The sequence below is a fragment of the Camelus bactrianus genome, chromosome 7 (genome assembly GCF_048773025.1).
Source record: "Camelus bactrianus isolate YW-2024 breed Bactrian camel chromosome 7, ASM4877302v1, whole genome shotgun sequence".
In the NCBI taxonomy this organism is placed as follows: Eukaryota; Metazoa; Chordata; class Mammalia; order Artiodactyla; family Camelidae; genus Camelus; species Camelus bactrianus.
The window spans coordinates 9,329,468-9,355,644 of NC_133545.1; the positions used below are offsets into that span (position 1 = coordinate 9,329,468).

The following is a 26,177-nucleotide window of genomic DNA, read 5'->3' on the forward strand; positions in this document are numbered from 1 at the left end:
TACTGCTGGGGTTGTTAAAGTGAGATCAGGATAGACTGCATTTTGAAGTTGAGAGAAGAATTTGATTTTCTGAACAAAAAATGCTGAAGTAGATGAGCTGATAGAAGCTGATTGAGGAGCACAAATTTCAAGACCTCTTCGTGGCAGCGGTAAGAACAGCCGTTACCGCAAAGAGGTATTAACACCTGTGATCATGGTGGCTCCTAGCTTTCCCCCAACAGTTGTTCGGAGCAACACTGTTAAGCAAGATTTTAAAAGATATGCCAAGAAAACAGTGTTACAAGCTTCAGTGTCTTTGAGACATTCTGGGTTTGGAGATAAACAGCTTCTTTACTTCTGGTCTTTGGGAGATGTTTAAAGCTGGATAATGGGTTATAAATCTCAAAGAAGGTTGGTAACTGTGTACAGTGTTTTCAAAATTTCACTGCAGAAAAATTTTATGATAGAATGTTTTGGAACAACATACCATATATTTCGAAGTACACCAGTTCAAGAAAATGGGGGCAGAGTGGAAGATAACTGGGGAGGGAGATGGGAAGGCCGTCTTTGTATCCTGGAGAAAAATGAGTAACCTACCAGAAGTTCCTTCCTACCCCGTGGAATGTTTTGGGGTCATAGGATCTATTGAAAATTTGCTTGAAGCTATGGAATCTCTCCTCCGAAAACTGGATCAAGTGTGTGTTTGTTGCTTTCCCCGGAAGCCCAAACTATGACAAGGATTAACAATAATGACCATTAATTTCCCTTTAACATACATTTTTACAAACTTAAATTTCTTTAATAGGCTCATTGCAAATATATTAAATAATAAAACACAAAAGTATATAAAAATAAAAAGTGATATTTCCTTAAGCCTAGTGCCTCCTGTGTACTTCATCCCTTTATCTCAGAGGTAATTTTTAACAATTCTCTTTGTGTGGATATCCAGATAAATTTAAAAATATAGATGAGGATTTTTCTATCACTTGCATTTATAAAATTTACTCTGTCATGGATATTTTGCTATATGAGGGCATATTGATTTAGCTTATCTTTTTAGTAACTTCTGGTATGATGTACCATAATTTTTCTTTTTTTTCCTACCACTTAATCCATTTAAACATTTATTGAAGCTCGACTCCGGGTGAGGTATCTTGTTTGCCTGGAGAAATAGCAATGGACAGAATGGAAATGGTTCTGGCTCTTAGGAAACTCCCACTCTTAGCAGGAGGAGACAAATCATAAACAAGTAAACAAATAAGTTAAGTAAGTGCAGATTGTGAGTATCGCTCTGCAGGAGAATAAACAAAGAGTTCTAGATGAGATAAAGACTAACCAGTAACCAGGGAAAGGAAGTCAGTTTTGTGCTGAGGCTTGATGGATGAGTCAGGGGTGAGAATGCTTCTGGGCAATTGCAAAGAGTTTCATTATGAACCTTCAGTAAATACTCATTGCTTGCCTACTCTTTGCCAGCAACTGTGCTTGAGTGTGAGGATTGAAAAGTGAACAATTAAAATTTGGCCCTTTTTCTCTTGGAGCCTACATTTTAGAGTAATTAAATAAAATACAGAAGACTTCAACATAGTGACTGGAACATAATTGCTCAATAAATAGAAATTTGCATAATTATTTCAACTATTAAAAGATTATTTGCAATCTGGTATGTACGTTTATCTCATTGTTCCAATTTGCTTCTCCAGTTGCTAGTGATGTGTTATCTGCCATTTACATGTTATTTGCCATATGAATACCTTGTGTAATTTTCACACCTATATCCTAATAGGTGACACAGTTGAAATGGCCCGGCTACTGCAACTGTGATCGAAAACTCATGGTATTTAATTTTACAACTATAAATGTGAAGTCCCTCTCAGTTTGATCTCCAGCTGACTATGCGATAGGTGTGCACTTGGGTTAGTAGTGGTTCATGTAAAAAAATACCTGTAAGTTCTATTTGATCTGGCAGCTGAAAAAGTTAATGAGTATCAGCAGTGCTGTACTTTTCTATGGTTGGATTACTCCTGGAACGTTGTGACCAGTGTCAGATAAACACGGGTTTTAGTTAAAGCCTTGAAAACAGATTTTGTTTAGAAACTGCTGACAGTAGGGAAATAGCCGAGCTCCCTTTCTATTTATGCAGAGGTCACTGGAACATTTTAAAGTGGGGGTGGGGCGGGGAGCGTGGGCGCCCAATGGAGTCAGAGAAGTGAAACATTACAAAGGGTCAGTATAAATGCGGTTAGACCAGCTTGATTTGCTAGCTGGCAGCTGCGGAAGTTAGGACTCTATCTTACCAGAGACTGGGAGACAGAGACCCTGTCCTTCCTGATGACTGCTATTTGCAGGGAATGGCTCTCAAGTCCTTGAGAGACATCTTTGAATTGTAAGAGATACATATTCTTAATTGCAAGCCCTTTGGGAGGTCAGGAGTCTGTCTTCAGCTGTTGGCTAGAACAAAGAGTAAGCTCTCTTGGCACCACGGAGCTTTCTCAGGTAGGCATTTTAACAGGGGTGTGTCTTTTCCTAGAGACAGGCCTTTTGATGTTAAAAACCGTGGTAGTGTTTGGCCACGTGTCTTAGCCAGGGGCGTTGGCACGAGTTGTCCCGGGCTGGAGGTTGTGCGGTTCTCACCAGCACTCGGAATCACAATTTACGAGCAACATTAAACACAGAGGATGGGAACCAGGATGGTGGAGTCTAACCATCATGTCATGTAAGAACCGCGAAAGAACAAGAGTCCATCCTGTTAAAGGTAAAGCCCAGGGAGGCTTAACTCTGGCGATGTGGCTTGCTCAGTCTTGGAAAAGGCTGCGTGGCCACAGAACGAACTCTTCATCTTGGGAGCGTTGGAGCGAGTGTAGCTACAAGAGCGTGGCCTAAAGTTCCTTCCAACTAAATCATTCTGGGGTTGTTTTCACCAAGGGAAGGAAGGCTTGGGCGAAGGCATGCTCCTTAGGTCCACGGGCTACACGCGAGAGATCAAAGAGAAAGAGGACCGAGAAAAAGAGCTGTGGGTAACTGGGGACGTCGGCTTGGCGCTGATGCCAGGTCGACAAAGGGAGACGGAAACTGCTGCTCGGCTTGGAGCCAACAGCAGCCTCTATGCCAAGTTCAGTGACGAAGGTTCGGCAAAAACGCCAGCGCTAACTCGGGAGCAGGTCCAGCCTAGAGGCTCTAAAGGTCAGGGCTGCGCGGAGGAAGCGGGCGGCGGGGCGGGCCGGCAGTCGGGCGCCCGTGCGGCCGGGGACGCTCGGCTCGGGCGGGGCTCGCGGCTCGCACGCGCCGCCGGCTCCCGGAAGGAGGCGGGGCCGCCTCGCGCGCCCTTAAACCTGCGAGCGCGGGCCGCGCGCCGCCCAGGCTCCTCAGTCGCGCGCCGAGCGGTCGATCACCCTCGCTCTGGCCCCCGCGCTCCGCTCGCTGGTGGCTCCACCCGCCATTGTGTAAGTGCGACTGCGGCCCGGCGCGCCTCCCGCCTTGTCGCCGCGGCGGCGGGCTGGGGCGGGGAAGAGGCGGTCCCGCTCCCTTCGCTCCCCGGTTCCCAGGATGCTGACGGCGGCGCGGGGAGAGGCTGGCGGGGGTGGCCCCTCCGAGGCCCGCGTCGCTCCCACAGGCTTCGCGCCGCGCGCCTGGCCGAGCCCCACAGTCCCCGGGCCCGGACGCCGCCTGGGCCGCCCCGCATCCCGGGGTTAAAGCGGCCCGGCGGCCCGGAGACCTCGCGCGCTGTCCGTTACGATAGGAGAAGTACTAATGTGGCGTTTTAATGTTTTCTAACGCAGAGGCCGTTAGCCCGATATGGAGCATGCCATTACCCCGCTGGAACCCCTGCTTCCCGCTGGTACTGTATGCCTCCCCCGTCTCGCAGGGACATGGGTGCGCTCCTTCCCGAGTCCGGGGGAGGTTACAAGGGCTGCGCTCTAGACCCAGAAAGGTTTCCAAGCTGCCTCTGAGTCCCTACTATTAGACAAATTATTCAACCTCTCCTCAGTTTCCTTATCTGAAAAAAACAAGGATGGTTATTAGCCCCTGCCTGCCGTGTGGAGTTGTGAGGACTAAATGACCATTATATGCCCTCCACCTGGGGAGGAATAAGCCCCACCTGTAACGTTAGCTCTTAGGCGCCAAACAACAGTCCGAGTTAATCTTTAACGTAGCAGAACATTCGACACTAAAGGGCAGTCTTTATGGTCGCCTGCACATTGTGCCCATTTTTAATCCATTGAAAATGCCCGAGATTATCCAATAAAAGTGCTTTAAAGACAGAATACGTAAGGATTTTTATTATCTTAAAGTGTTAAGTCATTGTAATTCACGTGGAAACAGAGAACGAGTTCTTATGAATTGTTAGTTGCACCCAATATCAACTGACTTGTGTGATAATTTCATAATATTAAACATATTTTTATTTACCGGTTTAATTGTGTTTCTCTGGTGTAGAACTTCTAGTTTATCAGTTTCCAGTTTAAACGTAATGTGTAACTTCTCAATATTCAAAGTTATTTTCTGTAAACCTGTGAATTGAGTTTTGGGGCAGGGTATTGAATTTGATTTGAACTGGTCAGTTTTCCTACATCCTGGGAGTATTTATAGTAAAACGGTCAAAGGATAAGTAGTAACAGCAGGGGACACTGACTTTCCTCACTCTCCATTCAGTTGCTCTGCTAAGTTGTTTCCACATAGTTTATTTTACAAGTGAAGGAAGCAGGTAGTAATGGAGCGAGCGTCTGAACCCAGATATATTTGACTTGGTTAAGAAGTTGGGTGTTTAATCATTACTGCAAAGAGCTTTTCGTCAGTTAAGAAAATCACTGGCAAACAAACATTTTGCGAATAAAATTTCATAGTTCTTAGTTAACCAGTGGTCATGGGACCAACAGCATTTCCAAGAGTAAACATTGGATTCAGGTGGCCTGTTGACGTTCAGATTTGTCTCTAAACCTAGGCGCTTGTCTGATGGAAGGTTTCTAGTGTTTTCTGTGTTGAAAGAGGTGCATCACAGAGGTAGCGCTGCCTAGAAAGGGTCACAGCGAGGCATCACAGTCCCTGGGTTTAGGTCCCAGCTTTGCCAGTTGTGTTTCATTTTCTTCATCTGTAAAGCAGGAATATTTCGCAGGGTTATTGCGAGTATAAATGAGTGGTGATGCCTGTAAGGCGCTTAGCCTTGATAACGGTAACCTGTTCCGTTCAGCTGTGAGACTGAAGCGGCTGGATATCAGGGTCGGTTCTGAGAAGGAAAAGGTCTGGAGCAATAGGCGGTAGGAAACATGAGCAGTTCTGCTCGCTTTGTTTATCACCGGCCTAGGAAGAAGGCCCTCACTCCTCAGACCTCTGTAAGCTCCTCGCTGGGGCAGGGGATGTGGGGGAACTGCTACAAACTGTGAGCCTGTATGAAGCACAGATTTCCCAGAATCCTGAGCTCCTTTGGGGAGTTCTGTGGGATTTCGTGCTTCTAGTTTCTTCCTCTTGTTCCTAAGGGTAAAAGTATGTAGAGATTCGTGTCTCATCTCAAACACTGGCCTAGAAACGAGGGCTTTGACTCCAGATGTGTGAGATTTAAAAACAGAACCGTGTATTAGAGGGGCCCTTGCAATGCCTGCGCCCTTACAGTATTTCAGTAAGTGTTTAGGGTTAACTTTACATTTAGAGGGATTCCCTTCATCAAACAGGTATTTACTACTTTCTAGCAGAGAAGTAGTTTTTCTGTTAATAACTTATGTGAATTTAATTTGTGGGCAGGAGGTACCTGTAATGCTTACCCAGATTTAGTATAGTGGGAAATCTAACCAGCTGGTTCTCTTCAGATTCACTAATTGCTAGATGGACCAAAATGCTCATCTCTGGAATGATCGCCAGCTGAAAGAAATATATATTTTTTAATCTTTGTTTTTTGTAACTAAAGTAAATAGTTATTAAAGAAAAATAACTATCTAATGTAGAATGTGAAAGTTTCCTGTAATCCTAGAAATAACCATTATTAACAGTTGGCAAATGTTCTAAATATCTATTTTCATATCTATACCCAGCATATGATTACTCTTGTTTTAAGTCAAATGGGTTTGTATTATAAATTGTTTTGTAATTTGCTCTTGGGGCAGTGAGTGAAAATAGATCAGTGTCCTTATGTTACAAACTTTGTGCTCTTTGTTCCTTTTCTTTTTAACAAGATAGAAGTGTTTTTAACGTGCAAAAACAAAATTCAAGAGAGTAAATATTACAGTTCTTACTCAGTGATCATTCAGCAAGTCCTGTATCTCGCAACATCCAGTTAAGGAGATAGAAAGGAGCTGTACCAAATGGAAGACTTTTATAAACCGAGGGGGACAGGAACAAGGAAGTGACATTAGCAAAAAGGCTGGTTCCAGCAAGGTCACTTTGCTTTAGGGAATGACAGGCAGATTACTGCACTAGTGCTGACGGGTAGTTCCTGATTGACTAGTTTAAGATTCCATGTTTGAAACTGTACATAATTGTGTTCAGTGTCAAGTCTTGGTTTGGTAATGTGGGGCTTAGCGTAAGTGATTCCATATTGGGCCTGTTGTCTCGTTTTTAACCCTGCAGTGAAAAGTCCATCCTACTTAGCATTCTAAAACTAGGTGTTTTTCTAAATAGGGCCTATCTATCTATCCATCTGTCTACTATCCACCTCTCTCTCTTTTTCTGTAAATAAATATAGGCCTATTGTATGCCCTTTTCTGCAGCTTATTTCACTGACTACTTTCTTGTGGTCTGTATGTGTAGGTATCCCAAGTTTTGTTTTGCTTTTTGAATGGGCAGCATAGACTCAAAGGGACTAGGCTTTCTTAATAGACATTTAGGCTATTTCTAGTTTTTACTGTTATAGTCTGTAATGCATCTGTTTAATCATAATGTTTTTGCATATTTATGTGAATATATCAGTAGGATAAATTTTCAGAAATGAGTACTCTAACAAAAGATGTGTTTGCTAGTGGATATCTTTTGATACTAGGTGCAGTACGGGTAGAAATGCGATCCCTTCTATCCAGGAGTTTGCAGTCTTGGAATCAAGAACAGAACAAGACAGACTCCAGTTAGACGTTGAATTTATGTATGACCAAACCCACACAGGAACCGGAGGGACTTGGGAGAGGGGGGTGAGGGCGGGCTGGAGGAGGAAAGGAATCACTGGGTGGACAGACGTCAGGTGGGCATCCAGAGAAGCTCTGGGTTTAAACTGAGAGAGGCCTCGGGCAAGCAGGAGAGCGTCCTAGTGAGTGAGAGAAGGGTCTTCCTTGAGGGAGAGCTCGGGGCTGCGTCTGTCCATGAACTCATTCAGTTCATCCGGTGGCGAGTGACGAGAAAGCAGGTTGGAGAGTATTGATGGAGGTTTTGGGAGAATGTGGCTGAGCAGTAAAAACCAAATTGTGGAGCATAGAGAAATTTATTGCAGGGGAGGAGATAGAAAGCTTTTGTAAATTTCTGTATCTTCCCACCCTTGGAAAATTCTATATACAAGGAGCCTTTCATATACCCCAAAACTCAATTCAATTGTATCATCCATGTCATGGTTCAGCATGGCTAATCACATAAAGGTTAAAGCCCTTATCTTGCCCTTAAAGGGCCCTTCACTATCTGATTCCGAACTGGTTTTCCAGAATGCTTTTTCTTACTCTCGTCGCTGAGCTGAGCTGAGCTCCCCACTGCTTACTTATGTGAACATTTGGAGCTTCAACACTCTTGCCTTAGCTCTTGCTACATTTATCACCTGGAATGTTCTTTTTCAGTCTTTATAATTGTCATTCTTAAGTTCTAGCCATTCCAGTGGGTACCTAGAGGTATCTCTGATTTTAATTTGCATTTCCCACATGGCAGAACGCTGATCTTGTCACATGTTCATTGGTTGTTGGCACATCTCTTGTGAAATGTTTGTCTCTTGGCCATTTTTCTATTGGGTTGTCTGATTTTTTAAAATTAAATTTGTAGGATTAAAAAAATTGAGATATAATTGATATATAACATTGTATTACTTTTGATTTGATATACACATATATTGCCAAATGATTACCAAATAGGAGTTTCTGTATATATTCTGGTTACAGTTCTTTAAATCTTAATTTTCTCATCAATAAAATAGAATGTCATTTTCCATGGAAAGTTGTTATGAAGATTAAGGGGTATCTATAAAGCATTTAACACTGATAAATAGTAAGGATGCAAACATTTTGGTGTTTTTCTCACTGCCTTCTTCACTTTTTATCAAAAGATTTAAAAAATTGATGAATAATATTTAACTGGTAAGCGCATTCTATTGCTGTTTTAAACTCTATATAGGTGCCTTTTTAAAATATTATAAATCTGGACTATTGTGCTGCTTCAGTGTTCAGTGTCTGATCATTTCAGTATCATGAACTCAGTATTTGGAACTCCATATATTTGAAAGTAAAGTTTATGTTAAACACTTCATAGCTAAAATAAAAGTTGAGTCAAACTATTCTCAGAATCTTTTTATATGTGCTTATTTCATAAACTTATGACACAGCAAAATTAGAGGTTTTAATTCCTGGTTTACTAAAAATACTGATACTTAGGCATTTTTTATATTTTTTGTAACAGTGCATATGCATTATGAAAATGCATTTTTAATATATTTTTGCAACATAGTACATTATGCATTATGAAAAAGATAAAAATGCGTTTCAGTCTCGCAGAGATGACCACTGTTACCTGCATGTTTGTGGACATGTGGTGTGTGTGTATTTATGTTCCTCCAGGTATTTGCTGTGTATAAATATACAGTTAGGTGTTTTTAAACCAGAATGAGAATATACTGTAAGTTGCTTTATTCAGTTCATGACTCCATTTTCTATTTTGAATTTAGTAACATCTAATACCCAACCGTGTTTAAATTTTCTTTCTCAAAATAGCTTTTCCAGGTGCTTGTTCCAAACTAGGACTGACTACCAGTTCATTTGGTTCAGGCTTCTGCAGTCTAGCACAGTTGTTCCTCACATTTTAAATCCCCCTTAACATTGAATAATGACATTTTATTAAATAAAGCTTTTACATTGATCTGAAGTGGACTGATGGAATAAAAAAATACAGCAAATTGATAGGAATCATCATTCACTTAAAAATATATAATAAACTCCAACTCAAAAGTTTCATTTTAAAAATAAAAAGTTTCATTTTATTTTCCCCACATAATTTCATCATAAATTTAAGCTAGAAGGCCTTTTATCTATCACTGTATATTTCTTTGCAAAAAAGATTATATATATTTAAATTTTAAAAAGATTCTTATGGCCATAATGCTCTGCGGAGTTATTTCTTCTGAACTGAATTACCATTATTGAGGTTTATTATGAATTGAATTACCATTTTAAGTATGATGAATACACACTTGATCAAGTCAGTATGATTATATTACACATTGTTGTAATAACTAACATTTATGTAACACTGTGCTGGGCATAGTATTAATACTTCAACAGGGTGAAGCCTATAGAAAAGTTTTGGAACTAGGAGTCCCAGGTTTGGATTTTAGCCGTCCTTGGGCATGGCACTTAATTTCTCAAAGCCTTAGTTTCTTTATGTAAAATAAGAATATATACAAACATGAACTCCTTGGGCAAATTTAAGCAACTCTAAAGTATAAAAACAAATTTAAGAAGTAGGATCTATGCACTGGTAAAATGCTCAGTACTGATGAACTTTATTACACTAACTATTAAATTTTGAAATCTCTGTATTCATTTTTCTAACTAATTCTCAAAGGAGATAGCTACTTATTTTAGTAAATGTGTTCAGTCCAGTAAGGCAAGTCTACTAGAACTATTCTGTTTCCTGAATTCTGTATTCTTCTTCCATGCTGCTTGAATTTTTTATTTATAGATGCATGAAATTATTAGTGGTGGTCAGTTTTTTTTTTGGTGCCTCATGATTAAGTGGAAATGAATCTGGGAATATCCCGTTCAGTGTAGTATTCCTGCCATCTCTTGTATTCCTGGAACTTAATTTCCATTGAAAATGCCTGATTAAGCTCATAAAACGTGTATGAAACCTGAAGGTAGAAATTAGCAACCCCCAGTTTACTAGGGGCTACTTTGGGAACCACTGGGTAATCTGTACCTAGAGTTCTGTTCCTTTGTAATGTAAACGTGTACTGGCCACGCACATCAGTAGTTCTCTGTATTTTGCAGCAACACGTCTCTGAAGTACCCTTGGTGACGACATTCATTGGTACCAAGCATAGCCGAAAACCATCAACTCCCTTCTTTAATCTCTACTCAGAAATCCTTGTATGAATGACATAAGGGTAGATGTGAGTTACTTGCATTTGCATTTATTTTTAAGTTAAAGTTTAAAAAGTGTTCAGGATAGAGTAGTAAGACACTTCTTGGTCCCACATCCCAGCTAATTAAGCATTCTTGTTCGCGTTGAACTTTCTGGTTCGCGTCTTTAGATCTGGGCCGTCTAATATAGTAGCCACCAGTTACATGTGACTGTTGAATACTTGAAATGAGGCTTGTGTGACCGAAAGTGTTTGGAACAATGTATTAGTTTACTGGGGCTACGGAAACAGAGTGCCATAGATTGGATGGCGTAAACAACTTGATTTTCTCACAGTTCTCAGATGAATGTGTTGGTGGGTGTGGTTTCTTGTGAGGTGGCTCCTTGGTTTGTCTTTGCTGTGTCCTCACGTGTTGCCCCTTGGTCTGTGTGTCATCTGTGCTCTGATCTGTTCTTACACGGGTACAAGTCCTGTGGGTTAGACCCACTCCTATGATTTCATTCGACCTTAATTACCCATTTAAATACCCAATCTCTGAATATAGTCACATTCTGAGGTACTGGAAATTGGGACTTCAACATAGGGATTTATGGGGGACACAATTCAGCCCAAAACAAATAGGGTATGTCAATTTACTTTTTCAGCTATAACGTTTTTTAAACTGACTTGGTCCATATTTCAGAATTTTCATGATTACCAAATATGGGAGGTTTTAATAACACTCCAATTGCATATAGCTGGTATGTGAATGAAAGAGTCCATTTCAGTCTTACTTAGTTGCTGCTTTATATGTTTATACAAAATTTTCTCTACTCATTCAATACTGTGAGTAAATTTCGTATATAATTAAAAAAATTTTATTAGCCAGTTCCAAAAGGTAAAACAGGTGAGCTTAATTCTAATTGCATCTTTTATTTAACCTAATGTGTTTAAATTATGTGATTTCAGCATGTTATCAAAAATAATTATTAATTTAATATTTTCCTCTTTTTGTACTAAATCTTCAGACTCTAATGTGTGGTTTATACATCTAGCACATCTTGATTCAGATGCTACATTTTCATTAGAAATACTTTACATTTAGTTTGTGATAATTTGTGAAATGTTTTTGTTCGTATCAGCAAGGGCCAGTTCATAGACTCATGCTTTTGGCATAAACTTCATCCACAGGGGATAGAATGTTTCTTTTCCACAGACAGCCTTTGGAAACAGGTATTGGAGATAGAACTAGGACTCTAACCTAGATTTTCTGGCTAAATATTTTCCCTAATGTCAACAGGGCTTTTGTGTTTAAATTAAAGGGTTATGTCTGCTTTGAAACTTGAAAACTTGCTGGTTTGGTTTTGTTTTGTTTCGTTTCAAAGAAATTCTCATCTCTTTGTGGATGGCTAAGGTTGGGGCTTAAGGATTATGACGTCTTTGTTATCCAGGGCTAGCTAAGATATCCAAGAGGCAAAATAATGGACTTTCCATTTTCAAGGGTGAATCCTCTTTACTCTTCTGCCCAATTAGAAACCCATTTCAGGCAGTCATCAGGTCTCCTCAATGTTCATGGGAAACGTCCTGCTTTGACTCTTCATGCTTTTCCTTGGTGAATTACTCATAATTGTTGGAATCCTTACTTTTTATTCTCTACTTTATTTCTAACTTACTACGACTTTGTCACCTTAACTTCACTTTGTGTGTTTGATATAATTTAACTTTCCCCTGTAGTTTACTTGATTTTCAAATTTGCCTCAGTTTTTGTTGTTTTAATTAGTTTCATTATATTTGATGACAAAAATGTTTGGTTCATCTTCCCTTCTTAATAGCCAAATTGTTTCTTTTGCCTTAAGTAATATCTCATTAACTTTATGAGCCATCTTTTCCACATGATCTGGAGAATCAATTTCCTGTGTTGTAGTGGTGCCAAGTCTGCAGCATCCCTCCCCCCTTATCTTTCCATATTAGCATTTTAATAGCTGCATGCTTTCAGAAACTAAAGCTTCCTCGAGTGAGTTTAAACATGATCTTAATTAAAAAAAATCTTGTAAATTGGTGCTTTGTAGTATTATCAGAAATAATGCTATTCTTCTAGGCAAAGCAATGGAAAATATCAAGTGATGCTGTGGGGCTGGTTTTAATATGTGCAATGCTAAAATGTTATGGGTTGATCACACCAAAAAAAAAAAATCTGTGCGTTTTGATACATTAGCACCAGATGTCTTTTGAGGTTTTCTAGGAAAATGAGGTGTGTTTGTGCATTAAATTCCCATTCAAATGAATTGTATCATCTTTTTTTCTTGGTTAAATCCATCAGAAAGAGTTATTCTTTGTAGGTGGCAAACAGATGCTCAAACAAATGGATTTCATTCTGAGAGCATACCTGTATCTTTATCACACCATTGTCTTTGAAGGTGTTCATTTATCACGGTGGAATAGTTTCTTTTGTTTTTATGACTTCAGAGAATTTAAGCTTTTGATTTACTCCTAGGTCAGGTGTAAGTTGTGTAAATTGGGCTCCTGGCCCAGTTGCTGCTAAGTTGAGGCAACTTTATTTTTCTTTTTCAAAGTAGGAAAACTGCCCTTGTAGTTTATTCCTAATCTGAGTAAAAATACTGTGAGTAGTGATTCTGTTACCCCAAAAGGGGAAGGGAAAAGACCCCAGTTCTTATAAGCAAAAGAAAAGAATTCAGGAGGGAGATGGAGCATATGTAGTGAAAGATTTTTAAAGATTTTATTTAGGAAAGGAAAAGTACACCTCCAAGAATGGGAGGTGGGCCGCTCCCAGGGAGGAAGAGCCAAGGTCTTTGTTTGCCCTTTGTCTTGGACCCTGGCTTAGAGGTGGTCTTTAGATTGGTTGACGGCTCTTGCCCTGGAGTGCTTAGTCGTGTTTGTCCCCTTTGCGCATGTCCTTACCCATGATGCACACAGAAAAACCCACGGTGATGGGGTGAGGGGCACTAAACTGTAGTGCTAATTATATTACAGTGAGCCTTGGCTCATGTCTGGTTGGGTTCTTCCTGCTACCTTGCAGTCATGGCTGTCGGTTCTGACAGGTTTCTTGCCCGCACTCATTTCGAGGAAGTAAAGCCCCTTTATGCTGGAGGTGGGCACAGCGCCATCTTCCCGACCATCCTCCCTCTCCTGCACCTGTCTGCCTGGTGCCCCTGCTTGTCTAACTATCCTACGATTCCTGAGCACGGAGAGAAGAGCTTTGAAATCCTCGTGTCCCTAGGGAAGTGCATCTTTGGTAGCGTCCCTCTGAGATGGCTATCCGGCTTTTTTGCTTGAATATATTCAGGTAGCTTGATCTTTTTGAGAAAATATATGCCATTTTTGGTCAACTGATTGTTAAAAATGTGTATTTAAACTAAGCTGAAACTGACCTTTGGTTTTCTTATTTTCCAACTGAAATCATGCAGAAGACTTTCACTTGCTTTCTACTTAGCTGCCTTCAAATACTGACAGAACTTAACTAGATCTTTTTCTTTTTTCCCTCTTTTTCCAGGCTAAATATTGTAGTTATTTTTTCAGCAAATACTTGAATACCTGCCATGGAGCAGGAACTGTTCTAGGCGTTGGAAGGCAGACCTGCAATTTTCCTTACATGTGTCTCAGATCCACTTTCCCAGTATAGGCTTCAGTCATCTACACCTGGAAAATCAGATGTTCTTTCGAAGGATGCTTACGAGAGCCTGTTTGCCATGTTTTAAAAATACTTAATTTTTTTAGGGTAGTTTTAGGTTTATGGCGAGATCAAGAGGAAGGCATATAGAGTTCTCCTGTCCCCCCTGCCCATGCACAGATAGCCTCCCTCATTATCAGCATCCCCCACCAGGATGGTGCATTTGTTAAAACTGATGAACCAACGGTGATGGATCAGAATCACCCGAAGTCCACGGTTTGCCTTAGGGTGCACTCTTGGTGGTGTGCATTCTCTGGGTTTGGACAAACGTATAATGAAATACATCCATAACAGAATCATACAGAGCATTTTCACTGCCCTAAAAATCCTCTGTGCTCTGCCTGTTTATCTGTCCTTCCGACACTGATCTTTTAATTTTTTCCCATAGTTTTGCCCTTTCCAGAATGTCATATAGTTGGAGTCATACAGTGTGTCATTTTTTCAGATTGACTTCTTTTACCTGTTAATACGGATTTAAGTTTCCTCCACATCTTCTCACGGCTGATAGCTCATTTCCTCTTAGCGCTGAATAATATTCCATGGTCTGGATGGGCTGTAGCTTATCTAGTCACCTACCCGAAGACTTCTTGGTTGCTTTCAAGATTTGACAATTAGGAATAAAGTTGCTGTAAACATTCCTGGGCAGGTTTTTGTGTGGACATAAGTTTTCAGCTTGTTTGGGTAAATACCAGGGAGTGTGACTGCTGGACCATATGCTGAGATTAAGTTTGGTTTTGTAAGTTACCACCCAGCTATCTTCCAAAGGGGCTGTACGTGTTGCTTTCCCAGCTGGCGTTGTCAGTGTTCCAGGCTCTGGCCATCGTCATAGGTGTGTGGTTGTATCTGTGGTATTGTTGTTTTAATGTGCATTTCCCTGGTGACATTTGATGTGGACCTTGTTTTCGTGTGCTTAATTGGCACACGTAGAACTTCTTCGGTGAGGTATTAAAGTCTTCAGCTCATTTTTGAAATTGAGTTGTTTGTTTTCTTATTGTTGAGTTTCAAATGTTCTTTGTATTGTATATTTTGAAAAACAGTCCTTTATCAGATATGTCTTTTAAAAATATTTACTCCCAGGCTGTGGCGTGTCTCTTCATTCTCTTGATGTTGTCCTTGGCAGAGCAGAAAGCTTTCATTTTAATGAAAACCAGTTTCTCAATTACTGCTTTCACACATTATGCTTTAGTATTGGATCTAAGAAGGCTTCATAGTACCCATGGTCGTCTGGTTTACTTCTTATGTTCTAGTAATTTTATAGACTTGTATTTTACATTTGGATCTTTGGTCCATTTTCAGTTGATGTGTGTGAAGGCTGTAAGGTCTGTGTCTAAATTTTTATTTTTGTCTGTGTATGTCCAGTTGTTCCAGATCCATTTGTTGAAGAGCCTATCCTTGTTCCATTGCCTTTGTTCCTTTGGCAAAGACTGTATTTATGAGGGTCCATTTCTGGACTCTCCGTTATTTTTCACTGATGTATTTGTCTAATATTTTCGCCAGTACCACACTGGGAGAGTTTTGAGTTTCTCACCATTAAGTTGATGATTGCTGTAGGTATTTTGTAGATAGTCTTTATCAAGTCGAGAAAGTTCCCTCTGTTCCTAGTTTACTGAGGGTTTTAGTCATGAATGGGTGTTATATTTTTCAGATTTTTTTTTTCTGCGTGTAGTGAAATGATCATGTTATTTTTCTTTTTTAGTCTGTTGATGTGATGGATTACATTAATTGATGTTTGAATCAGCCTTGCATACCGGAAATAAATCCCACTGTGGTGTATTCTCTTTATACCTTTTTTTTGGATTCAATTTGCTAATATATTGCTGAGGAATTTTTCTCTATCTATGATCATAAAAAATATTGGTCTGTAGTTTTCTTGTAATGTCTTTGTCTGGTTTTGGCATTAGGATAATGGTGGCCTTATAGAATGAGTTAGGAAGTATTCCTTCTGCTTCTATCCTATGAAAGAGGTTGTGCAGAACTGGTATGATTTTTCTCCTTAAATGTTGGTAGAATTCACCAGTGAACCCATCTGGGTCTCATGCTTTCCATTTATGAAGGTTATTGTTGATTCAATGTCTTAAATAGATGTAGACCTATTCAGATCATTTTATTTTTTCTTGTGTGAGTTTTGGCAGACTGTGTCTGTGGAAAAATTGGTCCATTTCATCTAGGTTATCAAAAATGTGTGGGCATACAGTTGTTCATTTTATTCCTTTAAATCCTTTTAATTTCCATGGGATCTGGAGTGATCTGGACCCCTCTTTCATTTCTGTGTTTTCTGTTATTTTAAATTGTGGCACCTGCAGGACATTGAGAATCCTGATAGGGAAGGTTTTGGTAAATCATCAGCAGGGAAACAGTGCATGGTTTCCAGAAAACCCAGATAATGGAGCTTTGCTTGCCCCTCTTCATGTTTGTAAATTTCCTTACGCGATGTTCTAAGACCTTGCTACTTAGACTGAAGTCCACAAACCAGCACCATTTATGTTACCCGGGGGGCTTGTAAGAAATGCAGGATCTCAGGCTTCACTTAAGACCAACTGACAGAATAAGAATCTGCATTTTAACCTGACCCCTGCATGAGTCTTAAGCTACTTTAAGTTTGAGAAGCACTGACCTAAGAAACATCAGATTCCTTTTTAACATAATTTTAAAAAATCCATCAAATTTAGGGATAACATTTATCATTATTCATGGCTGCCGTTAAGCCAGTAGCATACAGTGGTTTTCTTTCGAGCTTTATTGTCTTCTGTGGAAAGGCACAGTCTGATAATGCATTCAGGACACACACACAGTGGCAGGCACTGGCTGACCTGGCTGTGATGCTGTGGTCCCCTTCTCTATAACCAGCAGTATCTGAAGTACATGTCCCCTTTGCTGACAGTCTGTGCTTTTCAAAATATCTGCGTGGGATTCTGATTTTCTCTCCATATAGTTCGGGGTATAACTTGAGGCTTCTCTCTGACATAATTTGGTTTTGATGTTGTTAATACTTATAATTATTTTTTCATCTCTACAGAAGAAACATGTCCATATTTTTAGACTGTGTAATATTTCATTCATTGAGACAACATTTGGGTGCCTCCTATACACGTGGCCTCATGCTAAATCCATGCAATCGAAATATGTGGTCCAGACGTTTATGGGGATTATAGCCTAACAGGGCAAACAGATGAACAATTCAGAACTTAGAGTGCAGTGTGATAAGACACATCATGGGGAATTCCTGGGTATTAAGTGGATCACATAGAAAGGATTTGGGACTCCTGGAAAGGCTCCTGGAAAGAATCTTTTAAGCTGGGAAATCTACTTATTTCATATCTTGAAAAAATTTTTCTGTAATTAACGCTGTGAGATAGTTGTATAGCTTAGTTCACTTTATTTGTTGAATGAAAATTTCTGAGAGTGGAATTACACAAGCAAAGATCTGAGTCTCTACAATTTCTAGCATATGTTACAGATGGCATTGCAGAAAGGCAGTACCAAGTTATGTGTCCAGGAATAGCAGTCAAGCAGAGTGTCCCCTTCAGTGCACACTTGCTGGCCATGATGGTCTGCAGTTCTTGATGGAAATACTCCTGGATTGTAACTACTCCCCTGCTCCCCTCCCATTTTTGATCTTTGCTTTACTCCTGTTAGTACCTATAATAATCTAAGTCGGGAAGGTTGTTCAAGACTTGAACATGAGCATAAGAAATTACCTGAAGACCCTTCGGTGGAATGCTAGGCTTGGCTAATGGACCTTCCAGTGGCTGTATTTGGGGTGTATACCTTTCACTTTCTTTTGTCGAGGTTGTTTAGGGTAGAACTTGTGATTGATAGTTCTGCAAATGATTCTTATCCGTAAAAAGGTTTTTATCCAGTAGCGATACAATTGATTGAGGCTCCGAAGAAATGACCCTCAATATTTTATTGCACTGTAGCAAAGATTTGTAAATTTTCTTTCTGTTCATGGCACTCTTACTATATCTGTCATTTTTTCATAGTGTCACTAGGCCAAAAGGAATACCTATATGTTCCTTTTATTAAGTAGTTAGGTCCAAACAACTAAAATTGTGCACTGTTCTGGTTAGTTCACCCAGCCACCCTGAGTGCCAAGGCACTCATTTTGTAAATCCTTCTTACAATGGAATCACCATTTTTGCATCTATTAGCAAATTCATTTTAGTAATCAGACACAGAATCCTGTGTCTTTGTTCAAATTTGAGCTCATTAATTAATGAGTTGAATAATATCTTTGGCATTTGTTCATTTTATATTTGCACGAAAGTCATATTTTTAAACTTTCGGAAAACTACACTTTAGCACCAATTAATTTCTATTTCAAGATTTAAAAGGTGAATAAGTAGATCATTTAAAATTTCTCTGAACTCAGTTTCCTTACCTGTAAATGATTCATCACAAGCTGTGAGCATTAAAAGTAAAAATGCATCTAGAGAAACCAGCATAGAGCCTCGAAGGAGAAAGGGCAAAGTGGGCAGGACACAGGTACCTCCCCGGCATGGTGCAAGGTGCAGTTGGTACATAGTGTTTGTTGGCGGAAGACATACAAGCAGAGACGTAGCAGAGTGCATGTGAGTCCCCAGACTTGCGTCCTGCCCACGCGTGCTTAGGCTGGGCACATCTGGACTGGCGTGTGCCTTGGAAACGACTGCAAGAGCAGACTTTCACCCTGTAGTGTTCCACATCTTTGCTGGAACTTCTAGGTGCCTCTGTCCTAGTAGGAACTTCTGGTTTGTGGAAGTGGGAACCTTTGTTCCTTGGCAGCTCACCTGAGCCTGTTCTTTGATTATCTCTGATCAGCTGAGCTAGCTCCCTGAAAAGATCCAGATCTCGGGGAAGGGAGGAGAAGGAATGAACCTCCAGGGCCATCTGCGTTTGTATTTGTGTTTCCTCCCTTGTTTTCTAAGAAGATGAAGTGGATGTTGGGGTCAATAACTTTACTTCTAGGCAACAGTTATATAATTGTATGCCTTTTAATTTTTGTATGCTTGATCTCCATGTGCTAAATATTACCTTTTAACTATAGAAGTGACAACTGTTTTCCTAACCAGTCAATTCTGAAAGTGGTTCCCCCCCCCAAATTTAAAATGTTTGAATTGATACATTTTAAATTTTATAAAACTTAAAATAAATTTTAATTCTGAAATTTGCAAATAGGATAGGATGCATTTGGGGCTGATGAGGTATCTGAAGAATGGCAGGTAAAAGAAGCTGATAGATTTGTGATAGAGTTGAAAGGCTAGGAACATTGACAGGAGTGTCAAGAGTAGGACAAGACTGGGGGAAAATGAGATGATGGGGATTTGCAGGTGTCTGGTGCCTGAGGCTTTTAGGTAATTTTCAAAACCAGATTAGTTGTGAAAGTTCTGATTGGAGCCTTCTGGAAACTTTATTCAGCTTTTGTTCAAAACCATATAATAGTTTAATTTCTACTATCTCTTTTTTTTAAATTGATGTACAGTTGATTTACAATATTGTGTTAGTTTCCAGTGTACAACAAAGTGATTCAGTTATGCATATATATATATACACATATATATTCTTTTCCATTATAGTTTATTACAAGATAATGAATATAATTCCCTGTACTATACAGGAGAACCTTACTGTTTATTTTATGTATAGTGGTTTGTATATGTTAATCCCAAACTCCTAATTTATTCCTTCCCCCTACCCTTCCCCTCTGGTAACCATAAGTTTGTTTTCTGTGTCTGTGAATCTGTTTCTGTTTTGTAAATGAATTCATCTGTATCATATTTTAGATTCCACATATAAGTGATATATGATACTTGGTTTCTATCTTACTTAATAAGATAATCTCTAGGTCCATCCATGTTGTTGCACATGGCATCATTTCATTCTTTTTTATAGCTGAGTAGTATTCCATTGTGTATATATTCCGCAGCTTTATCCATTCATCTGCTGATGGACATTTAGGTTGCTTCCGTGTGTTGGCTATTCTAAACAGTGCTGCTATGAACATTGGGTGCATGTATCTTTTCAAATTAAAATTTTCTCCAGATATGTATACTTTTTCTCCAGATACATATTTCTCTTTCTTGATTCAGATTACCATTAGCATAGGAACAGTTTGTTTTTCAAAGTTCTCTATTGCCTATAATCAGCTCACCTGCATTAGTGTTACCTGTTTCAGTGGATCTGTTGGGATGTGCCTACAATAATTTCTGTTGATTAAAAAAATCTCACGTGAAGGGAACATGTGTGCATGCTAGCTCATGCTCATGCCTCCATAGAAGCTAATGATTAAGCTGACGTGTGTGCTGGACTTTGATACTAGGTAACTGGAAGGATTATGCCTACTGTAGTATCGGATACTTGAAATCGATCATAAATTCACCCTTTCTATCACTGTTAGGAGTGAGTTATTGTTTCCACTTGCCGGGTGAGAACAAGACTTGAGATAAAGTCTGACATTATTACACTTTTGTCCTTCAACTGTTTTTCGAAGTGCAAATGGCTTATGTTTAGTCAATCTTCCTGTTGTGAAGTTGAATCATTTTTTATGGCATCTGGGAGCTGGAGTTGCTGCTGCCACTGTTGACAGACACAGAAGAACTACTTAGTTGGGAAAAGAACCTTTGAAAGATGGTTGAGTTCTGCCAGGAATTTTCTGCTCTCTTGTACCACCATGGCTCACACGACTTGAGCCATGTGTGAGCCGCATAGCCGTCCTTCATGTTTATCTTTTTGTGTCTGCGTGGTAGCAGTTTGTGCTTGCATTATCAGCACAGATGATGGCTGATGATTATCAGTATTTGCTGAGTGCTTACTGAAGTGAAGAGCCCTTCCTAGAGGTTTTTTTTAAAATTTTTTTTTGTGGGGGTGGTGGTGATTAGATTGGTTTATTTATTTTTTTAATGGAGATACTGGGGCTTGAGCCCAGGACCCCGTTCTACCACTGATCTATACCCTCCCCCTATTCCTAGAGTTTTACATGAACACGTTGTTTATTCTCATAACCACTCTTAAGAGAAGTATTGTTACTCCCATTTTAGAGATGAAAATACTGAGGTGCAGAGAGGTTGCTGTTGTGCTCAAGGTCTCATATCTCATAAGTGGCAAAGTCATGGTTTAGACCTAAGCATTCTGGCCACAGAGCCTGACACAGAAGCAGTGTGCGATGCTGATTCTGTGTGTGTACCTGCAGGGTGCCTGATGTAGCCTTATTCCTCTCCTTTGAAGGCATTCCCAACCCCTGTATCTCCTCTCTGGGACCACTTCAGACTTGCTCTCATCCTGGTCAGTGAGACCATGCCGCCTTTAGCTGGGAAACAGTTGTATCAGTTAGAAACGGATTTGATAATAAATAACAGAAAATCTCATCTCACAGTAGGTTAAACAATTAAGGGTTTATTTTTCTTAAGTGCTAAGAGGTCTGCACGTAGGTGGCTGAGAGCAGTTGCAGCTGCTGAATCCTGTTGATAGGGACACAGACCTGTTCTCTGGGTTCTCCCATCCTTCCTGTGTTGGCTGTTGGCTTCATGCTTGTTTCATTCCAAGCAGAAAGTAAAGGATGCAGGGATTTAAAAAGGGGGGCAGCCAGCATCATTCATCTTTTTGTATCAGGAAAGAAAAAGGTTTTCCAGAAGTCTCACAAAGTTGACTTTTATGTCTCACTGCTCAGAACTAGGTCACATTACCATTTCTGGAGCCCGGTCACATGGAGTCATGTGATGACGGCTTGACTAGTCACAGCGTATCGCACAGGACTGCGGTAGAGACATACTGTCACCTACATGGATTGCAGTTGTGTTGACAGAGAGGACAGCGGGTTGGATGGGGGTGGGTCCTGGGGAGACAGCCGACAAAGCTGACCGCGGGGATGGCTTCCTGCCCAGCAGGGAGGAGGCCCCGTCATTGCAGTCTTGGTCAGGATCCCGGCGCTCTAGTCCTGGTAAGAGTTTCCTGGATATACTTGTCTTTTTTTTTTTATTTATTTTTTTAATCTCAAATGAAGCAGCTCATGCCCTGCTTTTTCTCCAAGGCCTTTTTCTAATATTCCCAGGAGTCTCCTTTCTTTGGATCTGGAAGTTTGCCCTGTGTGTTGCTTCCCACCCTTTCCAAAGCGTCTCAAGTGAGAGAGTCCTGCAGACTTCCAGTCTGGTGACCGAGGCCTTGTGGCTTCTTGACAAGTTTCTCTGATGCTCTCTTTTGTCCCAAACTATAATCTGCTTAAAAAGATTTTTAGAATTCCCCTGCCTGAGCTGCTTGGTCAGGATACTGTGCTGGATTGAACCTTCCTAATTCAGTAGTTCTGTTCATTGTGTCCCTAATCATTGGTGAGGCCCTACTTGAGGATAGTTAGGGGGTCTGATTATGTGGCAAGCACATAAAATGACAGTAGCATGCTACCAATGCTTTGTCGATAGTAGGTACATAGATACTTGATCAGTGCTTAGGGAACCTGAGAGCAAAGAGGTTGAGAAATCCACGAGGTTTTTTTTCCCCTAGGAGCTGAGATCTTGAATTACATAAATGCTTAGTGTTACCAGTTTAAGCAAATAAAAAAGAGTTAGCAAACATTGTATGGGACATGGTGACACAAAAAGTAAATTTTTATTTATCTCAAATTCAAATTTAAATGGGTGTCCAGGCATTGACATTAAAAATTATTTGGCAACCCTACAGTGTATTGACTTACCAAGGCAGTGATATGTCGTAAATACCTAGAATGCAGTTGGAGTGGGGTCAGACATAATTTTAGCTTTGATCCTCACATTTATTGTTTTTTTTTTTTTTTGGTTTCCTTTGATATTTCTGAGTTTGCTATTTATGTCTAAGAGGAAGGATTGTCTAGTTCTGAAATTTAGGAGAGACAAGGGACTTGAGATCAAAGAAGTAGATCAAGGATCATGAGGCAGAACCACTTACTGAACGGTGCTGTAATTGGTCAGCGTACTTGTCTGAGTTCTTCAAGGGCAAGGACATGCCCTCTTACTCATTTTTGTATCTCCTGTGCTTAGTGTTCTACTCCATATACTTGGAGAATAAAGAATAAGGTCGGTGCTCATTTAAGTTGACTTGCCAGGATGCTCAGCTCCAAATCCCTGCCTTGCAGGCACCATGATTTCTTTTCCTCTCCTTGCGTGGTGTCAGAACCCTAAAGAACAGGCACAGAATCACGCCCAGCCTCTGCTTGACTTCCTCCGCTTCTGGTCTTGCCCCTGAGTGTTAGCAGCACCTGCTCGTGCGATTGTGAGTCTGATGGAACCTCCCGTGCAGTTTGTCTGCAGTAGTTACTATTGAAGTTGTTTCCATGGTGATTTTCCATTTCTCTCTCTCCTTTTACTTTTATTAATTGGAATTCTTTTGTAAATAAGAGCTGTTTCTTCTCTATTTATATCAGTAGGAGCTCACAGATATTTTCTTAAATGGATTATAGTCCAACACAGTTGTTTATTTTGTTTCCCAAATTGTTCTAGCTTTGACTGGTGATAAATCAGACTGGCTTCTGGGCCCTCGTGACATATTCCCATCCTTCTGAGCATTCTTAATTTCTGGCATTGCAGGTGTTCTGGGCTCATCTCGGTGCCTTTTACACTGGAGAGTGCTATTTAGAAGCCAAGATCTCAGGGCTACCTGTGCTCATTGTTGCTTTTCTGTCAGTTGCATCAAGGCCCTCTCAGTAGATGGAGCCAGGCAAGTATGTATTCTAACTCTTGCGTGCACACAGAGCTGTATTTATTTCTGTACCTATCTATCTGTGTGTATATTAAAATGCTGTGAATTCATACTGATGTCTCAGATTACCACCCAGCGTCGCAGTGTTCATCCTAGCCTTTCCACCTTATTTGCAATTTCTCCAACAATGAGAAATCTGATTCTCATTATCTACAGTATGTTTACTTATTTGTTGAAACCTAGTATACATATAACGTGCTTTGAGACTTGGTAGCATACAACCCTGTGAGAAACAAATTTACTAACTAGAGTACACAATTTGTTTATAGTTCTTGTTGTCTTCAGCCTTACTGTATCCAGTCAAAATACTGTTTTCCAAGGTTACTTTTAATGCACTGTTATTCTGCAAATTAAATAGTTGTTATAATTGTATCAGAATTAGGAGTCAATGGAGAAAAATAGGAAAAATAGGTAGTAAATACAGGAATTAGGGCCATTCTTAAGAAAAGTATATGTGTTTAAATGTGTTTCTCAGAATTCGGGACTTTTTGACTTCTGGATCAGTTGCACAGAGGCATTTTAGATGATTTTGATTCAATTTGCAGTTTGCTAGAGAGGTGATGTAATACAAAAATACAGTATTTAAATTTCTTTATGTGTGTGTTTTATTGATATGTTACCAAAACTTAAAAATATGTAAGAATTTAAAAGGTCTCCTTTGGCTGTGCGTGTAAAAGCTAGGTTACAGTGCATATGAGAATGACACGTTGCGTATTTTCAGCCAGGTCCCTTTCACCCATTGTTGTAAAATAATGAGTAACCTTTTTCTTAAAGGTAGTTTTACTAGAATACTGTAGTATTTTTGCAGAACGTAAGCAGTGTGATACATTAAATCTCTCTTACAGTGGCCAAATTATTGTTCTGTTGCTTTTCTAAAAGGGGCTGAGTTTGAGAAAGATTGGGAAAGATTGTCTACTGGTTACATAGGGATAGCCAAATTAAAGAAATGGAGGCTGAGAGAGAATCCTGGAGCCTAAGATTTCTTACCTTTAGTGGAACATCTAATTTGGGTAGTATATGGTAGTGGCTGAAACCAAGTGAATGAACCAAGATTCTGATTGAATAGAGGTAAATTAGAAATGATTTAGTAAAGAGAAGTTTAAGATAGGACTTTGGACTAAATCAAACATCTGAACTGGAAAGCCATTGTAAAAAGAGAGATAGTGATTTCACATTTAAAAGAGTTTAAAAAACAATAGTTATATTTGCTCTGACTGACACATTTATGTGAGTCATCACTTACAGAAAAATATCTGTGTGCACAGTCACTTCAAAGAAATAACTCCATTAGATGGCATCTGGGTAAATGCCATGTAAATAGCCAGCGTAATTCAGTGTATGTTACAGTTTATAACATGTTACATAAATGTCCTATTAGAGAAAACATGTGCTGTCCCGGTATAATGAAAATGTAAATATATTCATTACTATGTGTTAGGACTTTGTGTACCAAAAACAGTCAGGCTTTAATGTATTTAGTTTAATAATCTTTGGAGGATTTGCTAGTTAACAAAATTCAGTGGGTCCTGTAAGGATTAATTATTGGTTTGAGTGCATCAAAGTTATGTCTATTAAAGAGTTCACTTAAATATATAGAATACAAAACAGGATCTCAGGAAAGCAATAAAAATGATTTCTTTGGCTTAATGATGTGACTCAGAATTAGAACTGCACATGCCACCTGCATCTTAATACATTACAGTGAGCAATATTATTAAAACAAAATGATTTATTATAGTTTGTTCTGGCCTGCTCTCCTTTCTTTTCCTCTGAGCCTTTAATTAAAAAAATTTTTTCCCCTCTTTTTTCTTTCAAGTCTCCTTCCAACCTGCTCTTGATCTTTAAAGGAGTTTGGGGAATAAATCAAGGAAGCGAAGGAGTCCTCAAAACAGACTTTGGAAGTGGACTGCAGATACTTAAGTCTTACACATTCTCCAGATCACCTGTGACATCCATTGTCCCTTTGTCTAAACAGCCGTCTCCTCTATCTCAGCCCTGTCTCATCCCAGAGTCTTTCATGCATAGAGAGGTTTGTTTTTTTATGTAGAATTCTGTTAGTAAATTACTTATTCCAATATGTTCACTCTATTTTTGACAAAACTAAGCAGTATTTGAAAGCATAGAAACACAATCCAAAACAAATTACTGCAAAGTCATGAATGCAGGATTGCTTGGTAATTATGTGCTAAATGGTTTATCTTGCCTTCGAATTACATGAGTGAAGGCCATGGGTTGTGAACACTTTAAGCATTTTATAAGTTACTGGATGTAGTTATGTGATTTTTGGCCTTTGTGCATAGTTGAGGATAAGATATTTGGCTTGGTTTAACAAAAAGTTAACGGTGAACAGTTGATCCCGAGAGAGTGTCAGATTAACCTTTGTGAAATAAATATATTATTGTGCATCTGATTAGCTCTAATGAACAATAACTTTAAATTTGTGTAAATATCTGTACCTAAAGGATATTTTTTGTTGGTAGTTTTAAGCTCAGAATATAGTTTTTCATGGAAGTGAAATGGCAGTGTTGGTTAAGGTCTTAGACTAGCCCATAAAAACTCATTTAATGTATAATGAAGCAGCAT

General features: G+C 39.6%; 1 protein-coding gene across 11 annotated transcripts in view; it reads left to right on the forward strand.

The window, feature by feature from the left end:
• The first annotated feature begins 2,226 nt into the window (after positions 1 to 2,226).
• TPK1 (thiamin pyrophosphokinase 1) overlaps positions 2,227 to 26,177 on the forward strand; it is a 337,202-nt gene continuing 313,251 nt past the window's right edge. For 2 of the 11 annotated variants that reach the window (XM_010953180.3, XM_074366867.1), the window contains exons 1-2: positions 2,227 to 2,472; positions 3,756 to 3,814. In XM_010953180.3, the coding sequence (XP_010951482.1) occupies positions 3,772 to 3,814 (43 nt within the window). In that variant the 5' untranslated portion in view covers positions 2,227 to 2,472; positions 3,756 to 3,771. Of the gene's footprint in view, positions 2,473 to 2,573; positions 2,732 to 2,909; positions 3,160 to 3,311; positions 3,420 to 3,755; positions 3,850 to 21,643; positions 21,808 to 26,177 lie in introns of those variants that run through there. The other 9 variants (XM_010952900.3, XM_010952973.3, XM_045515744.2 and 6 more) reach the window with 8 other exon arrangements.